Source organism: Passer montanus, unplaced genomic scaffold, assembly GCF_014805655.1.
Source record: "Passer montanus isolate IOZ18808 unplaced genomic scaffold, ASM1480565v1 scaffold154, whole genome shotgun sequence".
Classification (NCBI taxonomy): Eukaryota; Metazoa; Chordata; class Aves; order Passeriformes; family Passeridae; genus Passer; species Passer montanus.
This window is the reverse complement of record NW_024362494.1, coordinates 615,174-625,378: the sequence shown is the minus strand read 5'-3', so window position 1 is coordinate 625,378 and position 10,205 is coordinate 615,174. Positions and strand designations below refer to the sequence as shown.

Below are 10,205 nucleotides of genomic sequence, written 5' to 3'. Positions count from 1 at the left end.
GGCAGGGGTCACCCCAGTGCTGGGGACCGCGGTGTCACCCTGCTCCTGCCCCAGGGTGCTGTCCCACACTCTGCACCATCCTCAGGTGGGTGGCACAACCCATGAGACCAAATGGGCATCAGTGTTTGGGGTGCAGGGGAAACTGGGGGGCTTCCCTCCCTGGATGACACCTGAAGGAACCAGCCAGCAGAGCTGGGCAGGTGCCATGAGAATTCAAGGGCGAATCCTGAAGCTGCAAAAAAATAATCCATATACTTTAATTGCAGTGTGCAGAAATGTCTGTACAAAGTCTTTGCTGCTTTCTGTTCAGCCTCCTGGGCCTGTTCCCCAACACAGTCATCCCTCCTCTCCCCACTGCCCTCCTCCTGAGAGCAGCTGTGGGGAAACTGAGGCAAGGAGCAGGGAGGGGAAGTGGCTGAGCCAAGCCTGGACACCCTGAGGTGACCCTGGCAGCAAGATCCGTGTTGCTCCCACAAAAAGCACAGGGATACCGCAGCACCTCTTCACCCTGCAAATCCTGTGGACACCCAGCTGCCCCCAAAACGTTTGGGACCAGCAGCTGGCTCCTCCAGGAGCTGGCACTGGCCATGGCAGACCACTGGTGCTGCAGGACCTCACTGGGGGTTCATTACACCAAGGTGCTGGTGCCCAGCTCCTCCTTTCCACTGGGGTCACGTTCTTCCTCAGCCACCTGCACCAGAGAAAAGAGAGGGGCAGAAATGGGCCCTGCTCAGGGCACACAGGGCTGGGTGGGGGCTCCAGTTGCACCAGGAAGGTTTAGATGGAATATTGGGGGGAATTGCTTCACTGGAATTGTCCAACGCTGGCACAGGCTGCCCAGGGGAGCGGCAAAGTCTCCATCCCTGGAGGGATTTAACAGGCCGTGGGATGTGGCCCTTGGGGACATGGTTTAGTGGCGGCCTTGGCAGCAGTGGAACGGTTGGACCTGGTGCTTTTAGAGGGTTTTTCCAACCTAAAATGAGTCAGGGGTTCTCCGAGTCCATGGCCAGGGGCATTTGCAGCTCTCCTGCCCTAAATGATGCTGCAAGGGGAGGGAGCTGGGGGGAAATATCCAACCCCTGCTGCTCCCTGAGAGCCAGAAACCCTTTCCACCAACAATTCCCCAGCTTTACCTCCCGCGAGACGGAGTTCTCCTTGTACTGCGCCTCCGGGGAGCGCCTCAGCCCCTTGATTTTCAGGACCCTTCCTGGGGACACCGAAAGCCGGGCGAGGGCGTCTGAGAGCGGGGCGGCCGCTGCCCGGGCTTCCCCTGACATCTAGCGGCAGCGCCGGGCGGGCGGCGGAGCCGGGACCGGGGAACGGGGGGAGAACCGGGGGGAACCGGGGGAAACCGGGGGGAGCCTGGACGGGGGAACCGGGGGGAACAGGGACGGGGGGAGCCGGGACCTGGGGGAGCACGAACCTGGGGAAAGCCTCAACCCCGAGGGGAGCCCCGCACACAGAGGGGAGCACGGACCGGGGGAAGCACAGACAAGGGGGGATCCGGGACCGGGGGGAGCCGGGAGAGCCGGGATCCCGGGAGGAGCACGGACCTGGGGACAGCCTCAACCCCGAGGGGAGCCCCGGATACAGCGGGGAGCACAGACCTGGGGGAGCCAGGACCTGGGGGGAGCCCAGACCCCAGGGGAGCGCGGACCTGGGGAAAGCTTCAACCCCAAGGGGAATCCCAGATACAGAAGGGAGCACAGACTGGGGGAGCACGGACTCGGGGGGACCCCCGGCCAGAGGGGAGTAAAGCCCCATGGATAACCCCGGCCCCAAGGGGAGCCCTGGCCCCGGGGGTAGCCCCGACCTCTGCTGCGTTTGCACAGACCCTTTGCTGGGCCTGCCCAGCCTGCCTGATGGGGATGCTTTGCTTTTGGGGCTGCTCTTGCCCTTTTCTCCCCAAATCCATCAATCCCCCTGCCCCTCACGCCCTCCATCCCGCTGCACTGGAGGCAAAACTCACCCGTGAGGAAGCCCCCGAGCGTTGCAAGCAGCAGGGTGAGGGGCAGGGCACCGAGCTGGACGAGGGCTTGGTCAGTGATTGTCCGGCTGCCCTGGGCCACCAGTGGGAAGACAAGCTCCAGCCTGCGTGCCAGAGAGGGGACAGGCTTTTGGGAGCTCTGTTTTGTGAGTTTGCTTCTTTTGGGAGCTTTGTTTTGGGAGTTTGATTTTTTTGGGAGCTTTGTTTTGGGAGTTTGCTTGTTTTGGGAGCTTTGTTTGGCTCTGGCAATGCCTTCTGAAGGGCTGCTGTAACACGGTGAGTGGAGCAGCCCTGACCTCAGGGGTTGTGGTGGCCCCAGCTTGCTTCACCAAGGCACTGGCATCCGCGATTCTGGCTCCTCTCACCTGTGGCCATGAGTGTCTGCGGTGGCCAGCAGCGTCAGCAGCGTCCCCAGCAAGGCCCCCAGCACCCCAGGCAGCCCGTGGGTGTTGTGAACCCCACAGGTGTCCTGGATTTTCAGCCTGGAGTGTAGAACGGGCTGGGGAGAGAAGGGGAAGAGCTGCTGTTGGGCTGGGGCCTCCAGGGAGGCTGTGCTGCAGATGCCCTGGCCTGGCATCGACGCCCTTGGCTGTGCCCGGGTGACTCACCGTGAAGAATCTGAAGCCAAGTGGGGAGATCAGGCCAACCAGAAACCCCGCGATGAGGGCTCCAAAGGGGGCGACCAGCATCTCCCCAGCCATGCCCATCACGGCCATGCCAGCCAGGGTGGCATCCTGGATCTGAACCTGGTGGAGAGGACACGGTCAGAGGAGCTGGCTCCATGGAGAGCATCAGCATGGGGCTGGGAGTGGGGGGTTGTCTTCCTCAAATTGGTTCTTAATGACCCTAAATAAGCCTAACAGGCCTCTCCTTTTGCCCTGGGTGTGTTCAGGCTTATTCCTGTGGGGCAGGATGTGGAAAGGGGGTGGAGCTCGGGTTTGACCTACCATCCTTGGGGTGCTCTCCTCGTAGAGGACAGGACAGAGGATGAAGGTGGACACGGTGCTCGCCACCAGTGAGAAGTAGGTGTTGAGCACTGCCCAGTTCTCGGCACTGTGGGGGACGGTGGTGGTGGTGGAGGTGAAGCTGGGCCAGAAGATCCACAGGTAGATGGTTCCTGCAGGGAACAGAAGAGGTCTTGGTGCTGGAGCTGATCCCTCGTGGGACAGAAACTTCTTGTGAGTGCCAACAGATGCACGAGGCCACAAGGGAGGTTCAGGCAGAGCACAATGAAAAGATTTTTCTAGAAGAGGGTAGTGCAACCCCAGACAGGTCCCTGGGGAGGTGGAGGACATCTGGCCTTGATGTTTGCAGCAATCTCCTGATCAAAGCCTCTTTATCCTCAGATTGGTGATGACCCTGCCACCAGCAGCAGCTGTAGGTGCTGTAGATTCGAGCTCCATACCAACCACAGCAAAGACATCGGTCTGGGGCCCCTTATCCTGCTGCTCTTCCCTCTTCCTCCTGTCCTGGTGGGGCTGGTACAAGGCCCGTGAAACCATCAGGCCAAAATAAGCGCCGAAGGTGTGCACGGTCAAGGAGCGTCCACTGTCGCTCACCTGGGGAGTGTGGAAAATACAGAAAGTTTGTGCAGGGACTGGGGTGATGTGGAAATCCGGAGCACTGGGAAGATTTCGCAGTCTGCCCTGGGGTGCCCTGAGCCCCACGGGAGCACTGACTTTCACCCTCATCCATGGACAAAGTTTCCTTGACTTCAAGATAGACCAGAATCCACAAAAGTGTGAACACTGGGAAGATTTCTCTGTCTGCCCTGGGTGCCCTGACCCTCACGGGAGCACTGACTTTCACCCTCATCCATGGACAAAGTTTCCTTGACTTCAAGATAGACCAGAATCCACAAAAGTGTGAAATGGATTACAGAGAGTGGTGTAGGTGTAACACTTGGTGAGAAATTCAGGGTTTGGGATTTTTAGTATGTTGTGGATGGGAGCAAGATGGAGAGCACAGGGTGTTGGCCTGGGCTTCTTCTTCATGCTTCTTCTTCCTTCTTCTTCCTGGGTTTGGGTGGCATTTTGTAATTGGGCAGAGAAAAGTCTGCACTGGGGCTCTGTGGGATCAGTTATTGGGTTAAAGGGAGAAATAATCTAGGTGTCAGTTCTTAATTGGATAGTTTAGTCTTAAAAGACCTTGGAGCAAGAGATTGTGAGTCATTTTGTGCCTTCTAATGAAAAGCTGCCAAACTCACAGTAGTGAGACTGTTTCACCGATAAGAAATAATAAACACTTGAGTCCCAACATGAATTACTGACAAAAGTGCCCAATCCAGACCCAGAGAAACCCACAACTGGCACCCTCACATCTAGTGCAAATACTACCACAGGCTGAGGGATTTGTCTCTCCAGATGAGGCAGAACTTGACATGAGGAGCCCAAAGCCAGGGCCGCTCCCTCTCTGGTGGCTCCCCAGTGGGTGACTCACCCCCATGAGACCGAGCAGGATGTATTCATTGAGAGTGCACACGGTGACTTCCAGCAGGGCCAGCAGCAGCATCTGCACAGGGTTTACCCTGCCTAGAACAGCTCCGGTGGAGATCAGAACAGCTGCGGTGCAGAAATCAGCGCTGACCATGCTGGGGAGGAGAAAAACGGGGAGGAAAAGTGTGGGACTAGAGCTGGCACTGCCAGGGATGAGCACGGGGGCTGGCAGGGATCAGGGGCTGAGCCTGCAGCCCACTGCTCCTGCAAGTGAACAGGCAGAGTTTGTGATGCTGGTGACAAGGGGATGGCTGGGCTGGAGGCAAGTGGGGGCCAGAGTGGCCCCCCTAAATGCCTTGGCAGTGCTCACACAGCCCTTGCCAGGGTGGTACTCAAACAACCCCGTCCCACTTGCCTTCAAAATCCTCCTCCAAAGCAGAGCCGTGAGTTTTACAGAGGAGGGAGCCAGTGTGCCAGGGCTGGGCTGCCGCGGCTCCCTCCTGCCTTACCTCTGAGCTCCCACGTAAATTTTGCCGTTGAGGAAGAAGAAAAGCATGCCCTGCATCAGAACAGCCCACTGGATGGCGAAGGCTGTGATGAGGATGATGATGGCAGCACTGCCCGGCCCATAGCGGCCGAGGAGCACCACCAGGAGCCCAAAGCTGAGGAGCACCTGGACGTGGACATCCCGAAAACCTGCTGGAGGAGAGGCACAAGGATGGGTGTGAGGTGCTGGGGGCAGGCAGCCACCCTCCTGCTGGTCCCTGAGGGGACTCAGGACGGCTGGGACAGCCCTGCTCTAACAGGATTTGGGGAGCTGAAGGCTGGCTCCACTCATGTGAGTCTGGGTGGAAGATCTTCCTTGGAGATCTGCAGTGGGACAGCTGCAGCCACCCCTGCCTGCTGGGACCCTGTGCAGCAGCTCCTGTGCAGAGATCTCAGGACATTCACCCCACAGCATGGAAAGCTCCTGGCATGCCCGAGAGCTGTCTGCACCCACCAGACCCCTGAGATGTCAGCACCCCTGGGACCTCGTGCTGCCCCTGAAGGCATCATTCCAATCATCCCAAGGCATTGCAATTCACAGGACGAGAGAGGAAGGATGAGCAGAGAGTTTGGGATCGGTCTGGTGCCGTTTGGCAGCAAACCAGAGGATGGGGGGGCTTGGTTCTTGTTTGGGCTGGGTGCCCTTTGCACCCCTCCGGCTGACAGCTGCGGGCCGGCCTCCTCCGTGAGTCACTGCCTGGGTGGGGTTACGTGGGCAGGAGAAACCGGGCAAACCTGCCGGCTGCCAGCTGCCAGCTCCCTGCCCAGCGGCTCCGCTCGCCCCCCCCTCTCTGCCGGGGCCCTCTGAAGCTCCCGTCCCACCGACCAGGCTGTCTGCGGCTCAGAAAAGCGAGGGGCAGCCCCCTACCCCGGCAGGAGCTCTGCAGTGATGCCCAGCACGCAGCAGGATGCTGCAGACCCCGTTGGACCCTGTGGTAGCACCCAGGGAGCCAAATTCTCCGTGGAAGGGGCTCGGTGTGAATCCCCCAACCCTGAAATGGGAAGCTCAGCAGACCCCGAAGTGCCAGGAGCAGCTGCTGTGCTCCCTACCAGGCATGGGATGATGATCTCCAGATTTTCACTGCACTCAGTGATCCCTCCTGATCTCCACTCCTCCTTGAAGGGGCTCAGTGAATCCCCCAGCCCTGAAACCCCAGCTGGTCAGTGGGAAGCTCAGCAGACCCCGAAGTGCCAGGAGCAGCTGCTGTGCTCCTGCCATGGGATGATGATTCCCAGATTTTCACTGCACTCAGCGATCCCTCCTGAGCTCCACTGCTCTAACACACATCCCAGACCCAAATTTCCCTCTTTTGGGGCTGGCTCTGCCCAAGCATTTCAGAAATCCTTGCAGCATGCCTGCTTTACCCGCTCTGGGCATCACCAGCACCCCAACCCTGCCGCTCGATGTTAACTCTGGAGTTAACTCCGCTAACTCCGGAGCCGGTGACAGGTCCGGACGGTGCCACCCGGTGCCATCCCCTCGGCAGAGGGGCTCCGTGCACCCACGGCCACGGGGGTACTCACGGGGCTGCTGCAAAGCCGGGTCCTGGCTCCTGCGGCTGCAGTTCAGCTGCGGGGCGCACCCGGGGCTGCCCTCGGGGCTGTACCGCACCAGCACGGCGAAGAGGAGGATGATGACGACTTGCAGGAGGAAGCACAGCCCCGAGAGCCGGAGCCTGGAGGCGTGCTCAGCCATGCCGGGGGGCAGGTGAGCCCCGGCAAAGGGGGTGCATGGGCAGAGCCACGCCGGGGCTGCAAACTCCGCCTGCCAGGTGTCTCCTCACCTCGAAGGGAGTGCCGGGAGCGGGACAGCGCTGCCAGCACGGCAGCTCGGGCGGGGATGCCCTGGCACACCTCCGCTCAGCCGGCCTCGCCACATCCAGGGGCCGTGCTGGGAAGGGTGTGGGGTCAGTGTCCCTCTGTGCTGACGTGAGGGGCCGGATTTGGGGTGGGCAGGAAATGCGGGGGGAGGGGATGAACGAGGTTTCTGCCTCTGCATCGCAGAAACGCGGTGGTTTTGGGGACTGGGTCAGGGGGGTGATGCTCAAGGCTGCGGGGCTGAGGTGTGGAGGTGCTGGCTCAGCAAAGCTAGGCTCAAATTCCCTGCTCAGAAGGAAAAACGAGTGCTCAGGGGGCTCTGGGGGTGAGGTTTCCTGCGGGGTCGAGAGGGGAGAAGGAGAATCTGAGCTCTGAAGAACAGGAGCAGGGAGCAGAGTCAGAGGGTGCTGACAGAGCCCACGCCAGGAGCTGAGCACAAGGGGCTCCTTGGCTTTTCTGTGGTGCCTCTGCTTCTGTTTGCGGAGTGGGTGCAGATCCCAAAAAGGGAGAAGAAGAGACAGGGAGCAGAGAAGTAACGCAGTGTGTGTTTGGGAAGTGAGTCACCCAGGCTCTTTCCCACAGCGCTGGGCCAAGCTCTGACCTCAGAGAAGCAGTGGTGGGCTGGGGTCACGCCCTGCTGCTAACAGCACGGGGAAGGCGGGTGAGTCACTTTTGCTGGCTCAGCAAAGCTAGGCTCAAATTCCCTGCTCAGAAGGAAAAACGAGTGCTCAGGGGGCTCTGGGGGTGAGGTTTCCTGCGGGGTCGAGAGGGGAGAAGGAGAATCTGAGCTCTGAAGAACAGGAGCAGGGAGCAGAGTCAGAGGGTGCTGACAGAGCCCACGCCAGGAGCTGAGCACAAGGGGCTCCTTGGCTTTTCTGTGGTGCCTCTGCTTCTGCAGAGGTGTTTGCAGATCCCAAAAAGGGAGAAGAAGAGACAGGGAGCAGAGAAGTAACGCAGTGTGTGTTTGGGAAGTGAGTCACCCAGGCTCTTTCCCACAGCGCTGGGCCAAGCTCTGACCTCAGAGAAGCAGTGGTGGGCTGGGGTCACGCCCTGCTGCTAACAGCACGGGGAAGGAGGTGTTTGCAGATCCCAAAAAGGGAGAAGAAGAGACAGGGAGCAGAGAAGTAACGCAGTGTGTGTTTGGGAAGTGAGTCACCCAGGCTCTTTCCCACAGCGCTGGGCCAAGCTCTGACCTCAGAGAAGCAGTGGTGGGCTGGGGTCACGCCCTGCTGCTAACGGCGTGGGGAAGGGGGTGAGTCACTTTTGGGAGCCCTTGCAAGTGTTCTGCTTCGGGCTGTGGTTTTCTGAGTGTAGCTGGTGCCTTCACTTGGGAAAAATGTGAGAAACAGCTCGTTTGTGATAGCACAGAGCTGGGAATCAGCATCCTGCAGCCAAGAAGCCCCGAGCTGCTGCTGGGAGAGAACAGGATGTGCTTCTGCAGCCGTGGGCACAGGAAGTGTGAGGGAGGGAGATGACGGGATCCCTGAGGAGCCTCAGACCCTCCTGATAACTGTGGGGAGCTGCAGGGAGGAGCCTGCAGTGCTGCTGCTCCACTTTAGCCTCCCTCAGCCCGGGGAGAGCAAAGCTGCTGATGTGTTTGTGGGTCCCAGGATGAGAGAAGAGATGAATCTGACTCCGTATTTCTTAGGAGGCTATTATATTATATTATATTATATTATATTATATTATATTATATTATATTATATTATTATATTATATTATATTATAGCTATACTAAAACTATACGAAACTATAGAGAGAAAGGAATATATCAGAAAGCTAGGAAAGGAATGAATAATAAAAACTGACTGCTCAGGGTCTCGACACAGCTGGACCATGACTGGTCATCAAGTAAAAACAACTCACATGGATCAATCAAAGATGCACCAGTTGGTAAACCATCTCCACAGCCATCAGACAGTTATTGTTTACATTTCTTTTCTGAGGCTTCTCAGGAGAAAATCCCAGCAAAAGGATTTTCATAAAATACCACAGTGACACAAAGGTACAGGCACCTTCTGCTCACGGCAATGAGCCAAAGCTCTGAGCACTGTGGGCTGGAAGAAGGCTTCCAGTGCAGCCTGCTGCCCTGAAAATTGATGTCCCTCCTTGAAAAGAGAGCAGTGGGGAGATGTGGGGGTGCCAGGTGTGGGTTTCTCTGGGTCTGGATTGGGCACTTTTGTCAGTAATTCATGTTTGGACTCAAGTGTTTATTATTTCTTATCGGTGAAATAGTCTCACTACTGTGAGTTTGGCAGCTTTTCATTAGAAGGCACAAAATGACTCACAATCTCTTGCTCCAAGGTCTTTTAAGACTAAACTATCCAAATTAAGAAATGACACCAAGATTATTTCCCCTTTTAACCCAATAACTGATCCCACAGAGCCCCAGTGCAGACTTTTCTCTGCCCAATTACAAAATGCCACCCAAACCCAGGAAGAAGAAGGAAGAAGAAGGAAGAAGAAACCCAGGCCAACACCCTGTGCTCTCCATCTTGCTCCCATCCACAACATACTAAAAATCCCAAACCCTGAATTTCTCACCAAGTGATCCACCTACACCACTCTCTGTAATCCATTTCACACTTTTGTGGATTCTGGTCTATCTTGAAGTCAAGGAAACTTTGTCCATGGGTGAGGGTGAAATTCAGTGCTCCCGTGGGGGTCAGGGCACCCCAGGGCAGACAGAGAAATCTTCCCAGTGCCCTGGGTTTCCACAGGGAGCAGGTGGGGGACGAGGGCACCCAGGTGCCTTTCTCCCAGAGGGAGATGTTTGCTGTGCTCTGCGTGCCGTGGCGAGGCCAGGGCGGTGTTGGGGACAGTCACTGCTTGTCTCGTGCTTCCTTTGAGAAGAGCTCCCTCCACCCTTGGAGATGCACCCTGGGGGAGGCAGAAGTTGTGGCAGCCCAGAACACAGCACCATTGTGTGTGTCTGTGCTGCGCTCCTGGCCCGAGGGGAGGATGGGGAAGCCTCTCTGCTGCCTTTTTGGAGGGCAGGGTAAATCCAGAGGGACTCCAGCAGTGGGGCAGCCCCCTTGCACAACCCTCCAGAGCTCCAAGGGGTGGGAACATCATCCCTCCATCAGGGACACGGAGAGGGGAATAAAATCAACCATTGCCCTGCTGTCTGTGGGCTCAGAGAGCCCCGTCCCAGCACAGGGGGGGCTTTGCCTGCCCAAGAGGCTGCTGGAGCCCGATGCAGAACTGTCGTTTTCCCTGAATTCCCAAAGCTGTGGCCTGCAGATAAAGGGATGTTTGTTACCCGGGCACACTGTGTTTTGCCGAGCAGAACAATGAAGAGAAAGGCGCTCACAATGGGAAATTGTGCTTCCTCCTGCCTGTGCGCTCCTCGGGGAGGTGTTGGAGGGGGGGAAAGAAAAAAAAAAAGAGAGAAGAAAGCAGGAAGAGCCGGTGACAGG

General features: G+C 57.7%; 1 protein-coding gene across 4 annotated transcripts; it reads right to left on the bottom strand.

Moving 5' to 3' along the window:
• Positions 1-233: 233 nt before the first annotated feature.
• Positions 234-6,853, bottom strand: RHBG (Rh family B glycoprotein). Of its 4 annotated transcripts, none has more exons than XM_039702177.1 (11): positions 6,753-6,853; positions 6,493-6,569; positions 4,932-5,121; positions 4,427-4,577; positions 3,393-3,546; positions 2,935-3,104; positions 2,596-2,733; positions 2,353-2,486; positions 1,970-2,091; positions 1,134-1,207; positions 234-691 (listed from the first exon to the last, which is right to left on the bottom strand). In XM_039702177.1, exons 1-11 carry the CDS (start codon positions 6,845-6,847, stop codon positions 629-631), a joined length of 1,368 nt encoding a protein of 455 aa, XP_039558111.1. In that variant the 5' UTR covers positions 6,848-6,853; the 3' UTR covers positions 234-628. The 4 variants fall into 4 exon arrangements, with proteins under 4 accessions (XP_039558111.1, XP_039558114.1, XP_039558110.1 ...); XM_039702180.1 differs by having other exon boundaries at positions 4,932-5,118; XM_039702176.1 differs by having other exon boundaries at positions 6,493-6,853.
• Between the last annotated feature and the right edge of the window lie 3,352 nt (positions 6,854-10,205).

Bases quoted from the DNA above. Each gene is read 5' to 3' on its own strand.
- RHBG (XM_039702176.1), bottom strand. From the start codon at position 6,664: ATGGCTGAGCACGCCTCCAGGCTCCGGCTCTCGGGGCTGTGCTTCCTC. The intron at 3,105-3,392 runs GTATGGAGCTCG...TGTTCCCTGCAG, and splicing joins CGATGTCTTTGCTGTGGTTG to GAACCATCTACCTGTGGATC. The intron at 692-1,133 runs GTAAAGCTGGGG...TCTCTGGTGCAG, and splicing joins AGAACTCCGTCTCGCGGGAG to GTGGCTGAGGAAGAACGTGA.